General features: G+C 43.7%; 1 protein-coding gene and 1 non-coding gene across 2 annotated transcripts; one reads left to right on the top strand and one right to left on the bottom strand.

Annotated features, from left to right (window-relative positions):
* Positions 1–1,281: 1,281 nt before the first annotated feature.
* Positions 1,282–15,572, bottom strand: Alkal1 (ALK and LTK ligand 1). Its single transcript, XM_057790230.1, has 4 exons — positions 15,389–15,572; positions 4,377–4,430; positions 2,810–2,890; positions 1,282–1,346 (listed from the first exon to the last, which is right to left on the bottom strand). Exons 1-4 carry the CDS (start codon positions 15,570–15,572, stop codon positions 1,282–1,284), a joined length of 384 nt encoding a protein of 127 aa, XP_057646213.1.
* A 9,237-nt stretch (positions 15,573–24,809) lies between these two features.
* LOC130888294 (U2 spliceosomal RNA) lies at positions 24,810–24,998 on the top strand. The gene has a single exon (XR_009058432.1). It is a non-coding gene; the product is annotated as a U2 spliceosomal RNA (small nuclear RNA).
* The last annotated feature ends 1,081 nt before the right edge of the window (positions 24,999–26,079 follow it).

Raw genomic sequence — 26,079 nt, 5'->3', positions numbered from 1 at the left:
TGTTTTTATTGCACTATACATTTTTCTCCACTCAAGGAGGGAATTTTATATAGAAGGAAGATATTGGTCTTCCTTTTGACAAGTAACTCAGAAAATGTGCTTAGAACATATTAAACTGGATTATTGTGATTATAATCTCTTGATTAAATAATCTGAAGCAGGTCTGAAGGGATGGTTCATCAGTTGAAAGTACTGCCCGCTTTTCCAGAAAATCCTGCTCTATTTCCAGCACCCACATGGCAGCTCAAAGTTCCAGTGCCAGGCATAAGCAAGTGCAAAAAACCCATACAAATAAAATAAAAGTAAATAAAATCTCAAATACATAACGATCTAAAGCAGACATTTACATGGAATATTATGCAAGAAATCACTGAAACTCAAAACTGTTTATTCATGATTTAAACTCTTCAATTTAAGAAAGTTCCAGGCAAATGTAGTTTGTGGACAATATTTTATTACCTTTACCTATATTTGGGTGGTGTTTAGTATTGGATTCAAGACCTGACACATACACAAACACAGGCTCTAACATTAAACTACATCCCAAGTCCCATGTTTTAAATGACCATGCAATATTGGGGGAGAAACAAATCCAATTACTTTATTAATATAAGAGATTCGTATAAATTTTTATGTACAAAAAATAAATTAAGACCCAAGAAAGGGATATATACATACATATACATACATACATACATACATATATATATGTATATATATATACATACATATATGGATGGGTGTGAATTCATGTAGGTACTTTCAATAGCCAGATAGATTTACTTATACATTATGTTTTGAAAATTCAAAAGGGTTGGAACAGTTTGGAATTAGCTAATTCAAGTGAGTTAACATATTTTCTTCCTCTAAGGCAAAGGAAAAATTTAAATGTGGTGGCTATGAATATTCAGAATTCACAGTGTCTATTGCTTCTAATTTGTACCGGCTGCTTAGAAATAATAATAACAGCAACAGTGGGAAAAAAACTGTTCCAACTGAGTCACCAGACACAATCTGATTATTTTGCACGATAGCACTTAGTCTCTTGAGTACCAGAATCTGAAATTTGGGATTACAGGCAACATTTTCTTAAATCATAGTATTAAGGCTGATGGATCTACTCAGTGATAAAGCATTTACCTTGTTTTGTGCACACCCTGTGTTTGATCCCCAACACTATGTGGGGTCGGGGTGAGAGGACAGAAAGGAAATGAGGAAGAGAAATACCCTTAGGATGAGTAAATAAATAATAAATAGATAGATACTCACAGGGTAAATTTCCTAGGTCTGGGAGCACAGCGGGCTCACGGCTAATCTCGTCAGCAATCTAGCACACCTTTTATAATCTAGAAAACAATTTAAAAATAATAACACATAGAGTTCAGTGTTATGAATGAGAAAAGAGTAATGTTATTGTCAATGATGCATGTAACCACCATAATTTTAAAAGTTCCTAACTTAACACGCATGTGTTCTTTTCTTCCTCTGAAAAGATACCAAAATTTGATGCCTTCACTTTAGAGAGGAGAAAACAGCTTCAAAGGTTATCTTATCTCACAACAGCTAAGTGTTTTAGTTCCCAAAACTGCTTTCTCTCCACCGAACTATGCCGTCATCCATTATCTTTGAGTTGAGTTATTATTTTGTTTCTGTTTTTGTCAATGTGACACAAGACTAGAGTCGAGCAGGAAGAGGAACCCTTAGCTGAGGGATTGCCTCCATTAGGTTGTCCTATAAGTAAATCTGTGGGCATTTTCTTGATTAATGGTTATGTGGGAGGACCAGACTACAGCGGGTGGCGTCCACCCTCCAAAGGTGTTTGTGGGCTAAGACAGCAGGAAGGCACGGGAGTAAACCAGTAAGCGGCATTCCTCCACTGCCTTTGCTTCAGTTCTGGCCTTGAGGTCCCTGCCTTGAGTTTCTTTCGGTCTCCATCATTGGTGGAAGAGTAAGCTGAAATAAATCTTTCTCCCAACACTCTTGGTCTGCATTCTACCACAGCGACAGAGAAGCAGACTAGAATAAATCCATTGGGCTTAATTTCCCCTACTCATTAAATGGAAGGTTTTGTTTTTGAAAAAATAAATACAAAAATCTGACTCAATATTCAATCCTAAGTAAAGTTAAATACTCCTCAGGGTCATCTAGATTACAAGAAATAAAATGCTCAGAAGCCATTCACTGTAAAAGGAAATTTTAGATTTAGAAAGGAATTTGAAACAGGCAATTCAGCTACCATATATTATCATAACTGGGCATTTTGAATGATGGTTATTTAGTGCTATGTTTGGAATTATTGTTAACTCCATTAACTTAAGTGTTCAAAAGAACTCATTGTACAAAGGGCTGTTATCATTCAGGGAAACCCAGCACACACCGTACAAATGACACGATATAAAAACATTTACTTCAAAATAACTCAGGGAGAGATGTTGACTTCTTCATAGTCAGCTCAGTGGGTTTTTTTTTTCATTTATACGAGAAATCACTTTATTTATACCAAGGAATTTGAATAATGATAAAAGGTTTCTGTCCTGACAAACATTCTAGTCTTTAAGAAAACCTGACTATTTTCAGATTTGGAAATATCCCCAACCCAAATGTGATCTCTAGTTCCTTATACTTCAACAGTACACACAACCTTGAGCTTGAGTACTGAAAGATTATAAATAGCATCCCATGCAATGTTTAGTCTACTGAGTCCCACCCAAAGAGAGTTGAAGCTTGAAAATTTATGCATTCATTGTTGGATTGGGTTTTTGTTGTTGTTGTTGTTGTTGTTTTTCTAAGATCTGCCCAGGCCACTTACAAGCTGGCATGGAGCAATCCCTGGTGTTGTGATAAAGTCGATGGAAGTGTTTGCTGCATTCAGCTGAAAACGTGACAGGCCCTAGAGAAAGGGAAAGAATGCTTATTATAAACATGGGCGTGTTTCCCAAACAAGTTTCTAGCACTAGATGGCTGGAGACAGTGCAACTGTAGATTCCATCCGTCCTACCCTTTAAAGAACTGGCCTGAGAATTCCTTCCTTTACCCAGACACTGTGGGAGGTGCTAAACTTTGATCTAAGTTTGCACCACATTCTCAGTATCTCACATCATGGAACCTTCTGGCTAGAAGAGCTCCTGAGGAACTAGAAGGGGACACTCCAGACAGAAGGGAAATGCAGAGAGTGAATCAGGAGGGAGTGGCTTTCTGGCCCCTTGATTTTTTTTTCTACTTAATGGGAAGTCATGTTTCTAGTGATGACATTTGTTTCGAATTGAAGCAATGTATGCTCATTAGTGTAAGGAATTACTGCAAAGGGGGAAGAGCCTTGAAACTGCAGCAAAACCTTCCTCCTTCCCCCGGTCCACAGGCATCTCCCCAACACTCAGGGCTGCCTTCCTCATCTACAGGTGTCTCTGTACGACACTCAGAAACGCCATTTGAGAGTTAACAGCTGGGTGTAGTTGTGTTGGACTATAATTCTAATACTTGAGATGGGAAGGCAGGCAATGAGGTTTTGGGCCTGCACAAAGAACTGCAAGCAACTGAGGAAGGTTGGGAGAAGGCAATGTGGCCCTCCCTTCCCAGGGAAGAACAATGACACATGATTAGCCCAAAATAACACGTACACAAATAACATTATATGGATTCAATAGGTTATATTTAAGAATGTATGTATATTCATATATGCATGCAATAGCAATTGATGAAAAAGCAGGCAATTGATTTGCAGGAGAGTGGGTGGGGGGTACATAAGAGGGCTGAGAGGGAGGATAGGAAAGGGAGAAATGTCATAATTAAATTGCAGTTTTAAAAACAAACAAGAAAGCATCCAAGAGGGGTGTGTGTGTAACATATGCTCATCTGTCTCCTGTCTATTAAACCTCAATGCTGTGCTGGCCGAAGCACAGTCTAAATGCTTCAGCATGCCCCTGAAGGTTGTTTGCCATCTGGTTTGTTCACACTACATCGCCCCCCACTAGCCAAATGCATCTCCTTCCTAAGTTCACCCTTCATCCCCAATCCATGCCTATTATCTGCCTGTCTTCTTCCACTATAGCCCTCAAGCCTGGCCCCGTGGGTGGCTCAAGACCACACTCTCTCGTACTTTAAAGCCCAACTTAGAAAGCCTGTCCCACTGCAAGCTTTCACGGTTGGCTCTCAGTAAATCATCCTTTTCATTGCTCTTTAAAAGATCCTTTACATTCTACTGCTTATCAAATTCTTGTGCACTTTATAGATCACACAAGTTGGTAGCAGTTGACTGAAAACCCAGCTGAACTCAAGGCCCTTCTAGACATTAATCTCAATAGCTCCACTGTCTTTGAATGCATTCTATATTAAAATCTTTCTTTTATAACTGAGTCACTGAAATAGTGTAAACTTACCTGTGAAATGCTTTATGAATTTGTCTTTCAAGGTCATGTCTCTTGGGAATATTTCTGAAAAGAAAAAAAAAGAGTTTATAATTTCTAGAATGGATTTCCACTATTAAAACATAGGTACAACACTATACACATGGATCTTTGCAGTAGGCATAGCAGGTCTCAGATCACTGGGCTCTGGCCCAATCCATTCTCCAGGGCTCTGGAACTCTGGCTTAGCTTGTTTGTTAGGTGTTTGTTCTACACCTCCCCCAGGGAACCATTCAGAGCCCTCACCAATATCTACTGCTGAATGTCTCATTTTCTGACTTCCCAGAGCTTCCCCAATCCTGTGTTCCCCAACCTCAGTGAATATCATCATTCTTTAATGTTTGCATTGCTGTAGTGATTTAAACGATAATGTTCCCTATAGTTCCATAGGGAGTGGTATTATTAGGAAGTGTGGCTTAACTGGAGTAAGTGTGGTGTTGTTGGAGGAACTGCATCACTAGCAGGTGGGCTTTGAGTTCTCAGAAACTCAAGTCAGGCCCAGTGGCTCACTTGTTCTTCCTGCTGCCCGCCAATCCCAGCATACACTCTCAGCTACCTCTCTATAATTACATTTGCCTGAATTCTACCATGTTTCCCGCGAAGAAAATAATGGGTTAAACCTCTGTGCTGTAAGTCCCCTCCAATTAAATGATTTTCCTCATAAGAGTTGTCGTGGTCATGGTGTCTCATCATAGCAATAAAACCCAAACTAAAAGCCGGGCGGTGGTGGCGCACGCCTTTAATCCCAGCACTCGGGAGGCAGAGGCAGGCGGATCTCTGTGAGTTCGAGACCAGCCTGGTCTACAGAGCTAGTTCCAGGACAGGCTCCAAAAACTACAGAGAAACCCTGTCTCGAAAAACCAAAAAAAAAAAAAAAAAAACCCAAACTAAGACAATAGTCCACCTCAACATGTTTTGCTTGACTGCCTTAGGGTTTCTATTGCTGTGAAGAGACACTATGACCACAGCAACACTTACAAAGGAAAACATTTAATTGGGGTGGTTTACAGGACAGGGGCTCAGTCCATTAACATTGTGGTGAGACATGGCAGCATACAGGCAAACATGGTGCTGGGAAAGAAGTTGAAAATTCTACACCTTTGATCCACAGGCAACAGGAAGTGAACTGAAACACTGGGTGTAGCTTGAGCATATATGAGACCTCTGACCCTACCCCAGCAGTGACACACTTCCTCCAACATTGCCTTATCTACTCCAACAAAGCCACACTTCCACTTAATAGTGCTACTCTCTATGAGCTTATGGAGGCCATTTACATTCAAATTACCACACTTTTTTATTTTATGTAGGCTGGTATGTGAGATATAGCATACATATGGAAATCAAATGGGAACTTTCGGGGGTTTGATCCTCTCCTTCCAGCATGTGGGTTCCAGATATTAATAGAGATCCAGCTTAACAGCAAGCACCCTTACTCACTGAGCCATCTCACTCTCCGCCAATTGTGCATTTAGCCTTACAGCATTTTCCTTACATATTGACTTCTTTATAAACCACACATAATATGAGCGCTTCATGGAATGCGTGTTTGTCACCTGGAGATGGACAGAGTTTGTGGAGACTGAGCAATGCTGGTGGAATCTCGGGGGAACTATAACAGCCCTTTATATCCCAGAAGGTGAGGAAGCCATCTCTAGAAGCTTCATAGATGTTTCCTAGGGGAGGGGAAGGGAAAGGAGGACCCCATCTCATCCAAAGGATCCTTGGATCTAATGGAAGTCATGGACCAGAGATGGGGTGGAAAGCTGAGTTAGAGGAACAAGACCAGGACCAGATGCTTTAACTCAGCAGGGGTCTGGCAGTCAGGCACATGTGACAACCTACTTCACCCTAGTTATCACTGCTGCTGGATTCCTCTTCTGAAGACACTGGCTCATGACTTTATCCAGAGGAGGCCTAGGAAAGCTGCCAGAATTAAAATATAACATGCTGTGTTTTTGCTAAAGTAGAGTTGGAATGGGATGTGATTGGTGTGGAGGAGGGCTTTGTTCCTGAGGAGGTAACAAAGGTGCAGAATCAGCAGTGCCGAGGATTAGTGAGTCTATCACAGGTGGGATCCCCTTGGCTGCCAATCAGGTGGTGCAATTTGCTGTTCCTCAACCTCTTCCTCCTTCCTGCAGCAAAGCTGGAGAGGATAGGACTGCATGCAGGGTGAGTGGCCACATGAAGAGGTCACTCTGACATACGCTGTATTTAGAATATTAAGTCCACAAAACTCACTAGAAATTCAGATTTAAAGACCATTTCAGTCAATTGTCTGTTGTAGGAATTTTCTCTCCTTAGAACAATGAGGTTTTCAGCCCCCAAAGTGCTAATGGCGATGGGTCTTTTTCCATTCTTGATGTCATCTGCCCATGAAAGGAAGAAATGGTTCTCTCCAGTTCCTCAAGAACATGGCTTCTCCGTTGGCTCTCCAGCTCCTCAGCTGCTTGGTGCTCTGTTCTGCATTGTAAAGTTTCTCTTCTTAGCTGGCAATTTCCTCTCTTAATTTGATGTGGGATTTTGCTTTGTGTCTGGAAACACTTCGGCCTTTCCATCTGTCTGTGCATTTCTGCTGCAAAGACGCCTCTTTAGTCGGAAAGGTTGGACTGTTCTCCGTAAGGTACCACTTCACTCTAGTGTCTTCAGATACCTGCATGAAACTTTCTTCCTCCTTCTGCGCCTTTTTGTTGATGTTTTGTTTAGATTTTGTTTTGGAGACTGGCTTGGTGTCGGCGGTGCTGAGGGCAGCAGTGGGGGCGGTGGGCGGCTGCTGCGTCTCCGCATTGCTGCTCATGGTTGCAGTGGTAGTGACTGAGGCCTGCAGTGACGGCTGCAGCTCCTCTCGGGATGTGATGTTGACTAGGCATGAAGCAGTGGTGGTAGGGCTCTCAGGGCTCTCTGGGGTCCATTCTCTGCTCCCACTACCAATCGAACTCCTGTGGTTTTAAAAGAAGCTTCTAACTCAGTTGCGTGACTCTGTTCCTTCTGAGTTCCTTTTGGCATTGAACTCAACACAATTATGTGATTCACTATACATCCAATTCCAGTTTTCCATCATCAGCCACATCGTCTTCAAACATGGAGACCCAACCTTCATCATTGGCCAGCCAACACAGAAAGGCTGGAGGCTGCTTTCTTTATTGTGACAGCTTTTCTGTTCTTTGTTGGGACTCTCAGTGTGTTTTCTCTCTATTCAGAACACCTGTTCTTCCCATATTTCAGCTTTAAACTACCCTGAGCATCGTTTTGGCTTCGGCTACTCATGATCTGAAAGCTTCAGACTGTTTGCTAGTGATTTATTCTTTTTAAAGTACAGGCCATCAATCCATTCTGTGCAGAATGTTCAGACATCTCTTAGTTCTTTCTCTAGAAACTGTATTTCATCACCTTCCAGCATGAACTCCTCTCTCCAGCTTCTTTCCATTCACCTCCAACTTCTTGCTTCTGTTGGCTCCTTCCTAGAAACCTCTAGGCTTTATTGTCCTTTTCGAGTAACCCCTACCTTTCTCAAGTAGTGCATATTTTCTTCACATTTTCTTCACTGAGTCCTAAAAAACTCTAAAAGTGTTCTTCTCCTTCTACACGAAGCAGCCTACTAAATGGAGGAAAGCTTCTCCATAAAACCAAGAGAGCAGTAACAAATAGCGAGACACAAGATCAATTCCCATGAGAAATGGTAGGGACTGAGGTCTGGTCTTCACCCGGCAGTGCCATACCCTGCACAGTTCTTCTAGGACGGGCACCAGCAGGGCCCTAGAGCAGCCCTGGGCTCCTGTGTAGTGCCAGGGAGCTGCATAGGTGCCTGAGCTGCCAGTGCCAGGAAGCACAGAGCAAAGAGCACAGAACACCCAGCATCACCTTCGGAACTGAACACTGGGTGATGGCGGGGCAGGCTCTCTCTGTCTGTGAGAACTAGGATTAGGGGTACCCATTATTGCACCTGGCCGGACATGGGTTCTCGAGATTTGAACGGTGTGCTTCTTCATGCTCGCACCCACTGAACCATCTCACCAGGAACCTACTGCTGTAATTTTCCACCTAACACTTTCTTTTTTATTTATTGTGTGTGTAAGGTATTTTCCCTGCATGTATATCTGTATACCGTGCACATACAATGCCCTCAGGTACCAGAAGAGGGCATTGGATCATCTGGTACTAGAATTGTAGATAATTGTGAATTACCATGTGAAGGCTGGAAATCAATCTTGCGTCCTAAGATCAGACCATGTTTCTAACCGTTGAGCTACCTCTCCAGTCCCCATGTAACACTTTCAAGCCTTGGTTGGCTGTAGGTATCTGAACACTCTAAAAATGTCACTAAGCACAAGGCCAGGTCTACTGTACTTCACACCCACAGTGCTTCCTGTTGCCACAGAGACAGGAGGGAAACATCACCTGCCTCTCTGTCTCCTGACAGCAATCTTGGAAATCTGCTCCTAATATTTGTGAGTTTACTTACAACCATAAAAATAAAAACCAAAGAGGAAAAAGCATGATTAAAATGTAATTTTAGGGCAAGTAGGATGGCTTAGTAGGTAAAGGTGCTTGCTGCTGAGCCTGATGACCAAGTTCAACCCCTGGGGGCCACATGGTAGAACTGACTCCCACAGGTTGTTTTCTGACCTCCACAAATGTACCCCAGCAAATGCACGCAATACACATACGTGCACATATAAATAAATGTAATACGAATTTTAAAGAAATTTGAAAATTTGTAACTTCCCCAGTCAATCTCTGATTAAAAAGCAACGTTCTGGAGGAAGAAAGCAACACTGGGCGACTCTATCGGCTTCCTACATGGACTTTCTTTACTTTCGGCTGAGACAAATGGATCCTTCAAGCAGATAACTGTTGCTGCCAGAAGCGCAGTGAATAGGGAGAGATCCGTTCATGTAAGTGAGCTGTGGATGCTCACAATGACTGTTTATGATTGGAGCATCTGCCTACGGCGCCCAGCAGACAGAAGACATCTGCTTACAGCACCTGCCAAATACAAACGTGGAGTAAAATCATATGTATCCTTTCCACCTTGACCTCATCCCACCCTAACAGCTTTCAGTGAAACAAATAACTCTCAGCAAATCTACCAATAAAATATTAACGCACATTAAAACCAAAGGGGAGGGACATGGTTGTTTGACTATAATAATCATTTTCCTCTGTGGATGTATAGGAAATATCAGGCTATGAATGTTAATTATGTTTACTAGAAATGTTTTAAGAAAGAATTGACATAACCAGGCATGGTGGCATGTCCAGGATTCAGCTTAAGGTCATCCTGGACTATATAGTGAGACTCAGTCTGAAAAACAAACTATACACTCTACCTTGATACTATGCAAAGTAACAAAAATTATTTTCATTGTTAGTCACCAGGTATTAAAGTATGACTGTCTAGTTGGAAAGAGGGAAACCTTTCAGATTTACAATAAAGGAAATCTGAATTTTACTAATAGAATTCCATTATAATGAAAGTGTCATCAGTATCCAAACATATCTAAGGTTTTTTGACATTTTTTAATAAACATAACTCTGGGGCATGTTTAGCTATTTTTGAACACAAAGAGATATCATGAAGAAAGAGAGATGTGATACTAGGAAAACTGTCCTGGCTTTCAGACCTGCTTGCTGATGCCCATTCCTCTCTTCTGCATGCTAGTGATTTGAGTGAGGACCAGAAGCCTTTAGAGTGCTTCAGGATTGGAGACCTCACTGGAAACAAGAAGGCAACACAGAGGTCCGGCCTCAGGGAAAGGAGAAGAGCTGAAAGTTCAGTAAACACCTACGACCAACGATTCAATCAATCCTGCCTCTGTTATGAAACTGCCACCAAACCCGAAAGACGGTGGGATTTCAGAGCTTCCAGATAGCTGGGCACATGGAGACCAGAGAAAGGGAACTTCCACGCAGAGGGCATGGAGGTTAGTGGCTTTCCCCAGCCTTCATCTCTTTAACCCTTTTATGATAAACAAAAATGGGTGTAGTGTTTCCCCTAGTTCTGTTCACTGCTCTAGCAAATCAAACCATGTAGAGCCCAGTTTGTAGATGGGTATCAGGAAAATCAGACTGGAGTTAGCGCTTGTGCAGGGCACTTGAAGTGGAGCTGGGAGGTCATGGTTAATTGTACCTCACGAAGCTGCATGCTTGAACCTTAGAACTAGGCTGCAGACATCTTGCCTTCCTACCTTCCACTCGCCCACACAGAATGTCATGCACACGCACACGTGCGCGCGCACACACACACACACACACACACACACACTGGCCATACCAGTTTCTCGAAACAGTTCATCCCTGCCTTTGTACTAACGCTCCTTTCTCCTAGACTAGTTGTTTTCTTCTGCAAGTTCAGGCCATAATGCTTAGTAAGTCACCCATTTGAAGTTAAATAACTATAATATTTTGTAGATATTGGAACACATCTTGATTTTGTGTTTTCTCATACTGCCATCCTAATTAGCTCCAAATGAATTTAATTTTCTCTGTTTGTAAGTAGGTTGATTTTGCTTGTAGTCAACAATCAGAATGTCAAGTTCTTAGACTTGAGACTAGGTGTGAAGTGGGATCACTCCTGGACCCGGACCCTGTCTCCACGTGGAGAGCATCAGGATTGAGCCGGATTCAAGGGCTCTAGATGGTGGACTGTGCTACTTGTGGGGAGAACATCCTATACTTTTAATACGACAGAAGTCTCTCATTTTGGTTTCTAGGGCAAAAGAGTATGAAAAGCTCATTGTTTTTAACCACCGAATCAAAAATGTGTAAAATTTTTCTGTCTATATGCAAGGGATCTGTTTAGTTCCTGGTCCCTCATTGCCTTTGAGAGGACTAGGACTTCTTGGAAAACTCAAGAGAAGCCAATACTGACTCATGACTGGAGAGGGGACATATCCCACACTATTTAATAAAGAATGTCATTTGCAATTGTTTAGAGTAACCTTCCTAATGGGATCTTAAGCTTGTTTGGAGGTTCCACCATTAATCAGCATGGCATTACATTTACTTAAACAACCCCCGAGTCTTCAGCTTTAGAAATTCTGTAGAAATAATGGAAGTGTGTAAGTCACAAAAGGAGGTATAATAAAGTCAAAACTCCCTTTTGTGCTGTCTCCCATATTTCATGCCAATTTCCTTCGATCTCAAAATCTTCTAAATTGCTTTTCTATTCCATCACAGCCCATTTTCAGCTTTCTGAACTTGTCTACATGTGCATGCATGAGTGCCTAGAACCCACGAAGTCTGTGGTAGAGTTCCACCTTGTTCTTTTCTGCTACTGTGATAATGGACAAAAGAGCTGGTTTCAGACGGCAGGAAGAAAGGCTATGGAAACACACACATGTAATTCTTACCCAAGTCAGACAGACGTAAGGACACTGAAAGAGTTGAGAGACAATCTGGAAGATCACTGAAATACAACAGCTTGGATAGACAATAAAATAAAACAACAGAGTCTAGGCATTTGCGGCACCAATTAGTAGCAGAACCGAGTTGAAAATGGCAATCAAAACCACTCACAATCAAAAGTCTATCAAAGTGAACTCAATCATTGTTGAATGGCTAATTCAATTGACCAATGCATTATGAATGGCAGACACACTATAGGGAAGAGAATACCACAGGTGGCTAATTATCACTGTTCCAGGGAGCCCAATACCTCCTAACCCTTGCTCAAACAACAATTCTAGGGAGGGAATTCTGCCTGTCAACTCTTGTCCCAGGCTTTGGATTTCTTGTCCCTTCTGCCTGGGAATGGCCCTCCCACCTCCAGCCTCTCCTGTGACTTAGGAAAGCTTGCCAGCTTACTAATAAGGAGAGATATACAACTCCATGTCATGATACTGTGAAATACAGAGTTGGCCTTCCTGGCCAAAATCATAAACCCCTTGGAATCTCAGAAATGATAGTGTGTTAAGAAGTTGACTGAGGTCTGGCAGTTTCTGAATAGCTTCAGGATGGGTCTGATGGGTTAGTTGATTAATCTTATCTATATAACGAAGCCTCCATAGAAACTCAAAAGCACTGAGTTCAGAGTTTCTGGATAGCTGAACATACATATTCAAGAAGCTGGGGGTGAGGTGGAGTGGGGTGCTTCCTCACACATGCCCCTTCCTCTATATCTCATCCTATGCATCTCTTCATATATAACCATTTATGAACCACTCCAGCAAATTAGTTTGAATCTGAGGAGAGTATGGGAAAGCTGATTCTTAGCTGGAGACTCAGAATTACAGGGACAAGCACATGGGGACTGTATTGGTCTGCATTTGGCACCAGAGGCAGTCCTCAGCTTGTCGGTTCTGAGGCCCATCTTCAGGGGATAGCAAGGGCCAGAACTAAGGTAGATTAGAACCCCAGCTGGCATTCACTGCAGAGCTGCTGCTGCTGTTGCTGCTGCTGCTGCTGCTGCTGCTGCTGCTGCTGCTGCTGCTTCTGAGGTGTGCAGGGATGTACAACCCCACAGCGCAGTGCTAGGGATGAGCTATGTGGCCATGGTACAGGAGGAGAAACTGGGTCTGAGTTAGTTTTTGCTATTTTCATGTATAGCAAAGATTTCAGAACTTAAACCTGAAAACACAGGGTTTGAGGGGAAGAAAAGGAAAAAGGAAAAGTGAAATGTGGAACACAAGAGACTTCTGCAGCCCTCCCATGACAGCCCAGTGGGAGTTCTAAGGCATTCTAAATCACCCCCTGGGATTGGTCCTCTCTGTTGCAGGTTCACACTTGAGAATCCCAGTGGGGAATTCCAGGCTTGTCCACAGGGATGACAGTCCTTGGCCTCTAGGACCTGGGAGATGCTTCCTCTGGGACGAGTTATGAGCCCTGCCGCTCCTGTGAGAACATCCAGATGGGAACTTGTCTTGTCTGTACTCATGTCCTTATTTTTCCCTGATCCATGTCAAGAGTTCCATTCACAGCCAGCCTCAAGTGCAGCCAGCCACTCTTTCTCTCCCCGTGTAAACAAAATACAGTGATCAAAATATTAGGCCACTTAAAACAGCCGTGGAAAGCAATGGCTTTGGAGGGTGAGCCATACTTCTTCTTTTTTCCCCCAGCTACATTGTTTTAAGTCTTCTCTGCCATTTGGGAGAGGGAGGTACTCTGGGTTAAGCATAGGGCCTCACATATGCTAGGAAAATGTTCTTCCACTGAGCTGCATCCCCGATTCCCGTCACTGTCTTAATTTAACCAGAGAAGTTTAACTTGCTACACTAAAATAAAACAGGTGAAGTTGTGTGTTACCATAAATAATTTTGCAGTTTGAGATTTTCTCACATTCTTTTTGTATTCTGAAGTAACACTGAATTCTGAGGTAAATATTTTTGTTGGCAATAATTTTTAAGTCAAAGTGCATAACGGAAGCTGTCACATCATGGCACCCTCCGTCCTGTCGTGAGCCCCCCCCACACACACACTCTTCTGGAGGGTTCTCAGATAAGTAGGCATGGGCTAGACACACACTTTAGCCTCCTGTGCCTTCCCGTCCCTTCCCTCTGCTGCGTTCCCCACCTGCTTCTCTCGGTTTGTCCACGAGCACCATTCTCCCTCATCTGCCCGAAAGATGCAGGGAAGGGCAGGCACACCCAGCTTCCTGCCCATCTGCACAGCCTCAGCTCCCTGATGGGTAGTGTGGGAAGATGTTCTTAGTGGAAGCTATGGACTGACTAAATATACATTTATGCCCTAACTGTAAAGACCAATATGGTTCATCTGTGACCTTAGCACTTGGGAGGCTGAGGAAGGAAGATTTCTGCAAAGTCTAGGTCTCTGCCTGAACTATAGAGTGAGATCCAAGTAGCCTAAGCTATACAGTGAGGCTATTGAGAGAGAGAAAGAGAGAAGCAGCAAAGAAAGAAACTAAGAAATCCCCCTATGTTTTCTTAAAATTCAACTCTACACTACTTATGGTGCTATGTGCCTATGACTCTAGGGCTGAGGATGAGGAGGAGTTCAAGGCTACAAAGAGACACCTTGCTTCAGACAAAAGGGGAAAAAACAAAATGGAGGGAGGGGAGAAGCAAGGAAAGAAGGTGGACAGGAGGGAGAGAGTCAAGGAAGGGGAGGAGGAAGGGAAGGAGGAAGGGGAGACGAAGAGAAGGAAAGAGGGAGGAAAGGAAGTGTGAAGAAGAGGCCTTGAAAGCCTTCCAAGCCATTCCCATGCTTTTTCCTCTCAGCAAGTTCAGTGCAGGCCAGGGAGACAGGCCCTTTGCTCCAGCCTCTGCCCTGCTCCCTGTCTACAGGCTTCAGCAGAGACACCAAGTGGCTTCGCTCTTCCTCACACCATGTTTCCTGCTAGCACCTTGCACACGCTCCCCAAGAGCCTCCTACACCTCCTGTCCCCCAGGCTTTCTCCCTTTCCTTCTCATTCATACATGTGTCTCCTGTGTAGGTGTCTGGTGGTCCCCGGTCCTGACTTTTTCTACCTTCTTCCTAGGCATCTTAGCAGCAGGAACTACCAGAGTCGGCGCCCTTCTAGATGACCCAGGAAGAATGCAAGCCAGTACCAGCCATGGCAGCTTACTGAAATTCACATGCCAATCTCTGGGGTTAGCTTAAAAGTGGGAAGAAAGGGGCATTCCAGAATATTCAGTTGACTAAGGACAGCCATGTTAGTTAAACTCCGGAAGACCCAGAGCTGTTGACAGACGCATAGGTCGTCCCTGATCCTGGCAGGTGAGGCTACAATCCAAGTCTTTGGACAGTTGGGTCAGTTTATTTCCAAAACACATCACACAATTAGCAAAGAGAACATAGGCTGATTTTTTTGCCGGCCTGGTTTTGTTATTGAAGTCTCAACCAAGGCAAATAGAGTTAGCCGGCTACTTCCTTCCCAGGGAAGATTCCCAGGAATCTACAGGTGTCCACCCTCTGCTGTGCTTAATTCAGCCTTCCCAACAGGCGCTTACCCAGCAGCAAGAGTGGTGAAGAGCAGGAAAGGGCAGGGCGGGAGGGCGGGCAGGGAGGCGAGGGCGGGCATGGCTTACCTGCGCTTCGGGAGGCTCTGGGAGCCTGGCGAGTCCCTGTTACCGGCAGGAAAGGCTGTGGCTTGAACTCAGCGAGACGCACCGCCCTGCGTCCCCGGGGCCGCCCCTGGGTCCCGGGCGGGGACAAAGCCAGCGCCAGCAGCAGCAATGCGGGCAGCCGGGCGCTGGGCTTAGAGGGCCACATGGCTTTGGCATCCGGAGCGAGGAGAGACAGGCGAGCGCAGCACTGGGACTTGGAGGCGCGTGGCGAGGTCTATGCGCTCCCGGGCGCGGGGCGGGGACCAGAGGTGGGGCGGCGCTGGGGACCAGGAGAACCCGGGACGAGGGCGGATCAGGGGACAGGTCCCTCGGAAGCACAAGGCACCTTCCTGGCGATCCTTTCTTTGTCTCCAGGGTTTGGGGCAGAGATAGAGCCAAGGAGCATAGCTAGTTCCAGGTTCTCCCGGGTTCCTCACGCCCTACATTGTGAGTGTCTGGGTCACCGCCTCCGCTGACCGCAGGTTCGAAAGAACCCACAACTTCTAGTACTGGACATGGAAAGCGGGGTGGGATTTCTGCTGGCAGAGGCAAGGTGAGGAGGAGCTCTTTGACCAGGAGCCTTGCTCCGCCCCAGGGCTGACCAGGTGGGCACAGGCGCTGTCCCCGCTCAGGTGCTAGAGAATCCATCTGTCCAGAGGTCCTGAGGAGCCAGAGCCGGGGTGCCCCCAGGAGGTCTAAGGGTTGGCGCTCCGGGCAACATAAGCCAGGAGTCCCAGACCAGGACACACCTGGGCCCCTCTGGCCAGGCAACCGGAGCCCGAAATGGCTGGGTTTAAGTTATGGAGCATTTACCATAAAGATCTGCCAGTGTTAGCATCAATAATGGGAGGAGTCCATTCGTTTAAAATGGTAGCATTTCTGATGGGTCAGTACTATGTCAGTTACGGTTTGAGCCATTTCGTCTGCCTGTCTTATGGTATTAAGTATACATGTCGACGTGCCCACGGCTTGATTGCTGATAATAACTAAGGCCAGTAGAAGGCTTTGTGGTTCTTTAGTCATTGACTGACTCAAAATTTCTCTTCAAAGACAGCTTGTCTGTCTCAAACTGAAAAGATACTCTCGATTTACTCATACAGTTGACCTAAGCGTTTTATTGTCAAACATTAGGAGGAAATGGGGGTCAAAGCACAAAGCACTTTTCTAAGAACTTTAGAAAGTCGCGCCTTTGACGAGAAATCTTTCAAGAAAGCTGTTGCACGAAGACTCAGATGCCTGAGGAAGCACAAGACCCATGTTTCCTAAGCAGACACCACAAAGCGTGAGAATGGCTTCTATTGCCCAGGCAGCCTAAAGAGACCGTGGTAGAAGAAACAAACTTTCTCACATCTCAACTCAAGTGAAATAATGCAACATTACAAGTTCGCAGACTTGAAAAAGAATTTCAGTTTTAAATTTAATTAGAAATATCAGAAGTTAGGTATTACTCTGGAAAATAAGGCAGGGAGAGAGCGAGCAGGGGTGGAACGTCAGAGTGTGATATAACGCTAGAGAAAATAGAGAAGTGACAGACGTGCTCCTCAAGGCGCTGCAAGTGAAGAAAGCTGATGGCTTTTTTTTCTCTTCTCCGTGACAAATGCAAGGGAAGGCAGCAAACCAAGGGACCTCACAGATCATGACTGTTGGTAGGGCTTGTTCCTCGGGTATGGGCAGTGTGAGGCAGAACAAGCCCCACAGTTTCTCTCAGACTGAACTTTGAGGCCTTCTATATGACAAGTGAAAGAGGGCAGAGTTCAAAGCTCCACAAGGTGGGGCAGGTCTATGGTATCTGGCTGGAGGCTGAGAAGGCAGGAGGAGTCCTTGATCTTGGGGATTTGGACCAGCCTGGGCAACACAGTCAAAACCCATTAGGACATTTAAAGCTATTTTAAAATACAGACTCCATTCTTCTTAGCATTCTGTTCTGGAGGGACCCGTGGATCTGTATTTCAGGGTAGGCAGGGTAGTCTTAAAGCAAACAGGCTTTCAGTTTGACAGAAATTACTTACAGGTAAGCCGTAGGCCAGGCACAGAAGGAACCGTTTGAGTAAATTAGATGAAAATCCTTGTCTCTGTGTAGCACTAGCTTCATGGATTTAGCTGCCCAGAATAATGGTTTTTGTCATGACTAAGCAGATTGCCCTTACTGAAGTAGCTCTCTGCTTTATTCCAGTGGGTACTACTTGCTACCAACGCCTGTTTGTTCAATTGCTGCTTGAAGTTTTGCTGTAGATACAATCTCACAACAGTTGCTAGCTTTCCCATGTGTGGTATTTCTCATATAAAGACTGTGATGTCTGTTTAGGAACAGACACTTAGCAACTGTGGTGGTTTGAACCAGAATGGCCCCAATAGGCTCATATGATTGACTGTTTGTTCCCCAGGTAGTGGACTCTTTGGTGAAGATTAGGAGATGTGGCCTTGTTGGAGGACGTGTGTCACTGGAGACTGAGTAGGTCCTCTCTCTCTCTCTCTCTCTCTCTCTCTCTCTCTCTCTCTCTCTGCCTCTCTGCCTGCAACTTGTGGATCATGTGAGCTCTCGGCTACTGCTCCAGCACTGTGCCTGCCTGCTTCTGCTGTGCTCATGGACTAACCGTTTAAAACTGTCAGGCAGCTCCAATTAAACGCTTCCCTTTAAAAGTTGCCTCGGTCGTGGCAAATCCTCACAGTAACAGAACAGTAACCAAGACAATAACTCATGTTTTAGTAATTCTGTCTGCATGTTTGGTAGGCAGGGTCTCTCTCTGTACTTCAGGATAGACTGCAGCTCAATGGGTAGCCTTGGGTAGCCTTGAAGTCATGGAAGTACTCCCACGTCAGCCTCCTGAGCTTTAGAACTATAGAAATAATGCATGCAGGAAATAATTCAAACTTTGAAGTGTACATTTCAAAATATGTTTTAAAGTCCCAATGCTCAAGGTTTCTTTTGTTGTACAACAGACTCACACTAAGCAATCAGAGTCAGCTTTGAATTTGTAATTCTCCTGCCTCAAATCCTCAGTGATAAAGATTACTAGTGGATACCTCAAAATCAAGCCATTTTTTTCTTTTAAATTATCTACTAAATAAAACAAGTTGCATTCCTCGACATTCTTAGCACCAGTGGTCTCTGGGCTGGGACCTGGTTGGAACAACATGACAAGACACAACAAACGGCCAAATCATTGATAAATGCCAGGCCAGCTATGGTGCCTCCCTTGGAAAATGCAGAAAGAAATCTGTGAATTCAGTCAACATAGTAAATGCATTTGTTCTCTGTGTGGTAAAATCAAGATGACAAAGACAGGCTGTGACTCCTTCAGAGAAACAGAACTCAGTGGTGCCTGAACCACTTCGTTATTATGGTCAAGGGTTCATCAGAAGATTGATATGGAAGACAAGCAGAATCCTGTGTAACAACTAAAACACACCCAATAAAGCACTGCACACACCTTACTCACCATGGCAAATTATGGTCACAAATTTAATACACTAAATTTGACAGGCCAAAACCAAAAATTTAAAAGAAAAAATAGAGGGAAAAATCCATTCCTAGGTATTTTCCATTTTTCTCTCCTGTGCTGAAGATTAAACCTAGGGCCTTCTATATGTTAGACAAATGCTTTATCTATAAACTACATATATAGCCCCAATCAAAGGTAATGGTGGATATTAACATTAATATTCTTAATATTATAGTTTCTTATTGAAAATTTCACACATGTATCCAATGCAAGATAGTCAGACCCACTCCCCATCTCCCTTCTCCTATTTCCCTGAAATCCCCCAAAGCCCAGGAACACACCAAATCCAAGTAGTGATGGCTGTGTGACCATCCACTGGACTATGAGAAATCTATCAAGAGCTGGGGGTCTTTCCTTCCCTGGTAGCTATCCACTGCCGATAGCACTTCCAGGGATTTGGGTTAGATTGATCTTGTGCACATCATGTGCAGACTGCTGTGAGTTCATGATTGTGTTAATCACGTGAGGTCCAAAAGTGTACATTTCACAGAACTCCGCTCCTTCACCTGGGTCTTACTCCTCTTCTAAGATGTGCCCTGAGTTGTGGTGACAATGGAGAGTGGCTTCCTTGAGAATGACATCTTATTTAGAACCAAGCACTCAGCCTCTCTTTTCTCAGTGAATGCAGCAGTATGCCTCTCAGCATTGACTCCTACAGCTGCAGAAGTTTCTCGGACTAAGGTTGAGAACAGCCTAGGTCTATGGATATGAACGTGGTTATTAAAAAGCAATTTGGCAACTAGACCATTTAGCAAAATAGCAATAGGAGTTTCTACATTATGACCTATGACATCCTGGGATAGCCATGGAATTTTGATTAGGATCATAGTACTAGACATAAAATGACCTCCTGTGGAGAAGGGCTCAGACCCAATCAGTGTATGGCTAATTGCTCCATAATTGCTGTATCACTATTGCACCTCTGGGCACTTCTTCCCTGATAGGTTGGTTTGAAGCCTCCAGGGGCAGGTAACAGTTAAGACCATTGATATCTCCTCTCCCCAGCAGCCTGTAGAGCATCTTCTGGCACTATGAAAGAAAACCAGTTGTGCTGCTTGGTTTGTCAACAGGACACAAGCTAGAGTCATTAGAGAAGATGCAAGTCAACTGAGGAATCACCTCCATCAGATTGACATGTAGGCAAGTTATTTTCCTGATTCATGATGAATGTGGGAGGGCCCAGTCCATTGTGGGTAGTTCCACCCCTGGGCAAATGATCATGGGTTGAAAAAGGAAGATAGCTGAACATGCCTATGAGTTGTGTTCCTCCATGGCTTCTGCCTCAAGGTTCCTGTGTTGGCTTTCCTCAATAGTACCTGACTCAAGAGGCGTGAGCCAAATAAACCTGTTCTTTCCCCAAGTTGCTTTTGCTATAATCTTTATCACAGCAGAAGAAAGCAAACTAGGAAAACAGTTTCTTTGTCTAATTACTATTTTTAAAAAATGTGATCATCTTTGTGTATCTTCCAAGGTCAGTCTCCTGAGCAAGATAAATGAGGGTCCTGTTTCAGGCCAGCTAGCATTATGGATCTGAACTTATCTGTTAGTATTTCAGACCTCCTTGATTTCATTTAAAGTCTGTGGAACAGGCCAGTTTAGAAAAAAAAAAGTTAGGAGAACTTCCAAGAAGATAAAGTCATACTGTGAAGAAGCAGTCTCTCTAAACAGCAGTGAAGTTGTACATACCACTCGGCTCTAGTGGCACGACCCATTACACTCTGCCCTCCTTTAATGAGTTGAATTCCCTTGCATATGCTTTATGGTAGTGTCTTTCACAATTTGTCTCGGGTCTTTGTTTATGGAATACTGCATGTACACATGCACACACACTAAGTTGCAAGATTGTTTACTAACCAGAACGCCGCATAATATAAACGTGTAAACAGAATCGTATGACTGTGGGGAGCAGATGAAGTCCTGTGTGAATGCACATTGTTGACTTGTGCAACCCCAATGCCTCTGATCTGTATGAATTGTAAAACCTTCCTGAAGTCGGGTTTGAGGCAGTATCAAGGGCTTCACCTAGGAGTACATTCTGAACAATTGACCTTTAGCTAGAACCAGTGTGTGCAGAAACAGCCACAGCCACCTCCTCCTCTTTCATTTGTATATAATAAACCACCTCTTTCTTTAGCTGTCTACGATAACTTGCCACCTCGATCAGCAGTGCTAGTGTGTCTCTATCAGAGAACACAGCACATGTAATTCCAGCTTTTCTATGCATGTGTCTGTCTCTGTCCTTTCTTTGTTTCCTCTGTCGGGTGAATCCCAGAGTCATGCAGGTCATGTCATAGAACATTTTCCTACAAATAGAATTTTAAAATATCTTCTCTTTTCTTTACTATATCATAAATTTCCCTTCTCTTTTTGCTGTTCTGGGCTTTGAACGCAAAGCCTGTCTCATGCCAGACAAAGTCTCATCATTGGGCTACATCCATAGTCCTACTTCCCTATTTTAAATATAATAAAATTCATAGTAATCTTCATGGAATTTTTTTTGTCTTCATGGAATTTTTATGCATTTGTATATGCTTCCTATAGTTTTACCTTGAGCATCCCACAAAGCCCATGTGTTGAAGACTTAAATCTGCCCTGTATGATATCAGGACGTGGTAAACCACTAAGAGGTGGGTCCCGGTAGAAAGCAGCAGGTCGCTAGAGGCTCGTTCAAGAGTGGAATATGGACACTCTGGCTCCTTTTCCTCTCTCTCAGGCCTCCATGAGCAGGAAATGAGCAGCTTCCCTGGCCGCATGCTTCTCCTGTAATACACTGCCCCACTGCAAGGCTGACAGCAACAGGCAAGAAACTTCCACAACCTAGGTAAACAGACCTGTCTTCTTTTCAGATGGATTCCCTCATGTATGTGGGCACAGGAATAGGAAATAGGATGTTCAAGTGCAGTGGTCAGATGGAAAGCCCTATTCTACATCCCTGCTCTCCAACAGACTGCATCATCGATGCAAAGAGCCTTCACCTCCTAGCAGGGAAGGTGCCTAGGTAGTTCTTGCCTGACCTGGCTCTTCTCCGGGAGATATCAGCAGGAAAGATCAGTGTCAGACAATTCCCCATAAAATAGGGCATCAACATGTACTTTGTATTATTTTTCCAGTTTGACTTTAAATTTTATAGGTTTTAAAGTTTTTAAAAATGTGTTTAATTTTCTTATCTTTTTCATCTATTGGCTCCTCAGAGTTTTCAACATAAGGTGTAGATGTGATTTAAATATTTATATAATAGAGAAAAGTAAGGTGAAAGGAGAGGTCATTTATAACTTAAATTATAGACATACTTATAAATTGTCATATTTCCTTTAGCAAACTAGTATTAATGCTGCATACAGTTTCATAGATAATATGGGTCTTTTTCGTGGTGGACTGAGTGGTAAATAATTTCTACTTTTAGGTTTAATTCTATTTCAATTTATTTGTTTATTTATTTGGGTTTTTTTTTTTGAGACAGAGTTTCTCTATATAACTCTGGCTGTCCTGCAACTCACTCTGTAGACCTGGGTGTCCTTGAACTCAGAGATGCACCTGCTAATTCTGCCTAATGAGTGCTGGAACTAAATGTGTGTGCCACCAATGAGATCTCTATCTTTTTTAAATAAAGCATTTTCTTTAAAAACTATTTAAAGTCAGGGGGAATCCTATCATTAAAAACCAAGTAGAATATGGGTTCCCAATTGTTCTCTACTCTTAGAGCCATAGGACCTGGGAAAGAGAAGCCCGAAAACGAAGTGGACTAAAGTCTCTTAAAATAATCAACAGCGTTCAGAGCACCAGGTGGCTTTTACTCCGAGGCCAAGAAGAGTTGTGTGAATAAGCTGTCTAACCGCAGGTGGCAGCTGAGACCAACACAGCAAAAATATGTTTTTCCACAAAGGCATATAAACAGGGTTAAAAGAGACAGTAGTGATGAGTAATCCAAAGAGAACTCACCCCATCTGCCACACCTGGGAGGGGCACAAAACCATAATCTAAAAACAATTTGTGTTTTTGAAAAAACTGATTTCATGACTCTTGGTTACTTGAAAATTTCTCACAAACACTCCGAAATCTCCTGACATGACTCCATTCTTGGAGCGTGTTCTGACACACAGTAAACTAGAATTGGCTATAAAGGGACCCAAGCCCCACTACCACTTCAACAGTAGCTACTTATTTTAATATTTTTCAAACTATAGTTTACTGAATCTGGCTTTCCCTCTGAATTTCACAAAGAGCATGCACAATGTTGTCATGAAGTAACTGTGTTCTACACACAAATTAGGACAAACTACACCAAAGACGATTCAGTACATACCCAGCAGGGACTTTGTAATCTGTAGTAGGTAGGTAAAGTGCACTTGGCAGAACTCTGCCAAACAAAGGAACTGAATACATGGACAAAACAAATGAAAGACAAACAACAAATGATATATTTTAAATATTATTGATCCAGAAATGCTATTTTATTTTCTAGGAAAAAAAACTATCATTTTGTGGCATAGTAACACACGAGTGAATTTTGTCTATTCAAGGTTAGTGCATTAGAAAAGTATTCAGGGGCTGGAGAGATGGCTCAGAGATTAAGAGCATTGCCTGCTCTTCCAAAGGTCCTGAGTTCAATTCCCAGCAACCACATGGTGGCTCACAACCATCTGTAACGGGGTCTGGTGCCCTCTTCTGGCCTTCAGGCATACACACAGACAGAATATTGCATACATAATAAATAAATAAATAAATATTTTTTTAAAAAAAGAAAAGTATTCAGATAACAGCTGAGAGCTGGGAAGAGCAGACGCCAAAGCATCTCCGCTTAGTAGATCACACAGTGACAATGGCTTTCACAGGCTACTTCCTTTGCCGGAACCCCCCTCTCTTAGACCCTTTTCCTGTTGCTGTGATGAAATGAGAGAAAGAATTTGTTGAGTTCATGGGTTCAATCCATCATGGCAGGGAAGTCAAGGCAGGAGCCTGCGGCAGGTGCTCAAATCACATCTACAACCAGGAAGAACAGAGAGCTGGACGTCTGTGCTCAGCGAGTTCTTTCTCACTTTCAGAGTCTAGGATCTAAGCCCAGGCCATGGCACAGCATCTTTGATTACCGTGTAAGAACTGCACAAGCTTGGACCCATCAACATTTTGTCAGGAATGAGAGAGGGGTTTAGGAAGCCTTCTGTTCCCCCAAGTGGATGGTTGTTGGTGCAGAGGGAGACAGTTCTTCAGCATGTTCCTGTAAATACCCCTCATCCACACTCACATAAGTAGCCCTAATTAAACTTGTTGATTTACCAAAACAAAACAAACCATATGAAGATAAAAGGAATATTAGTTGGGAAGAGGAATAGGCTCAGCGGGAATGAGAAGAGGATGAGAGAGAGGAATTGGAGGTAAATATGATACATATGAAAATGTTATAATGCCGCACATTTTCATGTATAATTAGCATATGCCTCCCCCTTTTCTTTTTCCATGACTCCATCCAGAACCATGTGCCCAGTGGCCAGAGCCGCCAAGTTCTGCTGTTTGCTGGGACTGGAACTTGGCTGCTGCTTTCGATTATATTTGCATCAGCTTTCTGTTGTTAATGGTTACCCTCCCTGCTTGAGTTTTCCTTTAATTTTTCTCAGTTGAGAAAAATTGAGCTGGGTAAGGTCTTGCCCTGAGGTCACCACTCCCTACATCTACTTAGCATCAGGCTTTTCTTTAAACTTTCTGTCTCCCTCTTTTTCTCCTCACACTGTACCTTGTGTATTTCTCCTTGACCCACTTGCTCCTTTTCACTGGAGATCTGTCTAAGAGTGACTAATAACCACCCAACACAGGTGATACTGGGCTCTCTTGAAATCTCCTCTACCAAAGCCATGGATCCAAAGCTCGTCAATTTAGCCTCAGTTAGATTTTTAGGACAAGGGCAGATCGCTTCTCGGCCTTTTGGCTAGGATCAAGTGTAGTATTTGTTCTTATCAGTTTAATATCTGATACGTCCTCTATCCGAGGACAATATATTAAATGGATTTTTGGAATTAGGAGTTGGAATAGGAGCTTGCTCCGTCCACTCCACACATCGACCTGGTATTGCAGGACAAGGGCAGAAAGCAACCACACTCTTTCCAAACATAACTGTAATTATTCAGCCACAAATAAGGCTACACTTCTGGGTTATAGAGCCATGCACGTGCAGACAAAGCCCTCAGGCAAAAGTGCCTGAATGTTAAAGAGCCCCACGAGACCCATGTCCGTGCATGCATGGTTGCATCCACTATGACTCTGCTAAGCTCTTGCATGCATGAGTGAGCCCGTTATCTGCTCTGCGTATGACATAGTCACGCCAACCCCCTGTGCACATGCCCTAGGCAGCCTTTCAAAAGCTAGACATGCCCTCTCTCTCTCTCTCTCTCTCTCTCTCTGCACACCGATTCCCCAGGACTGTGCATGCCTCCTCTAATAAACTCCTAAGCGGGTTTGTTGGGTGTTCCGTGTTTCCTTCTCACTTGTGCCTTTCAATAACAGGAATGGCCTCTTACTTATTAGGTCCGTTACTAATTTTCTTTGCCTCTGAGACTTCCTGAACTGAGTCCCCAAGTTCAAATCTCCCTCAGACGGTCTTCAATGCTCCTTCTAGCATGGCCCATTAAGCACCCTTTTATGGTGTCCAGCTGATTTTCTAGCTCAAAGTGACAAAGTCTTCCATATTACTCCACCAAACAGTCTGGTCTGGGATGGCACAGCAGGACCCAGTTCCTGGTGCCCGCTTCTGTCTCAGCCACTGTTGTAGTGCTGTGAAGAGACACCATGATGACCGAAAACTATTGTATAGAAAACCTTTATTCTCATTCAAACCATATTGGACCTTGTCTGCCTGTTAAAAAGTGGCCAACTTTTCCATCATAGTTTGTCCTGAAATGCTTCTTATGCCGGTTTATCCACAGGAATTACTTTGCTAGCGCCCATCCTCTTAGACCTGCTTGTATTTTGCCTTTGTATTTGGTCCTTTTGGATATAGTCATGTTCTACCTTAGCATGGATTTCACTTTCTCTGAGGCAGTAGAAATAAGTTGCACATCATCTGTCCACAAACTGACAGGAGGTAGCGCTGAGCACAGCTGCTCCTTCTCTGGAGATGCAGCTGCAGAGGTCACTGATCCAGGCCAGCACAGCGGGGAAGCTCAAGTTGTCACTGATGCT

The sequence above is a fragment of the Chionomys nivalis genome, chromosome 16 (genome assembly GCF_950005125.1).
Source record: "Chionomys nivalis chromosome 16, mChiNiv1.1, whole genome shotgun sequence".
Lineage (NCBI taxonomy): Eukaryota > Metazoa > Chordata > Mammalia > Rodentia > Cricetidae > Chionomys > Chionomys nivalis.
The sequence above is the reverse complement of the archived record's forward strand: the minus strand, read 5'-3'. Positions and strand labels throughout refer to the sequence as shown.

Excerpts from the sequence above, each read along its gene's own strand:
- Alkal1 (XM_057790230.1), bottom strand. The coding sequence starts at position 15,572 with ATGTGGCCCTCTAAGCCCAGCGCCCGGCTGCCCGCATTGCTGCTGCTG. Across the intron at positions 4,431-15,388 it reads CAGAGCCTCCCGAAGCGCAG|AAATATTCCCAAGAGACATG; the intron begins GTAAGCCATGCC and ends TTTTCTTTTCAG. Across the intron at positions 2,891-4,376 it reads ATTCATAAAGCATTTCACAG|GGCCTGTCACGTTTTCAGCT; the intron begins GTAAGTTTACAC and ends CCCTTTCTCTAG.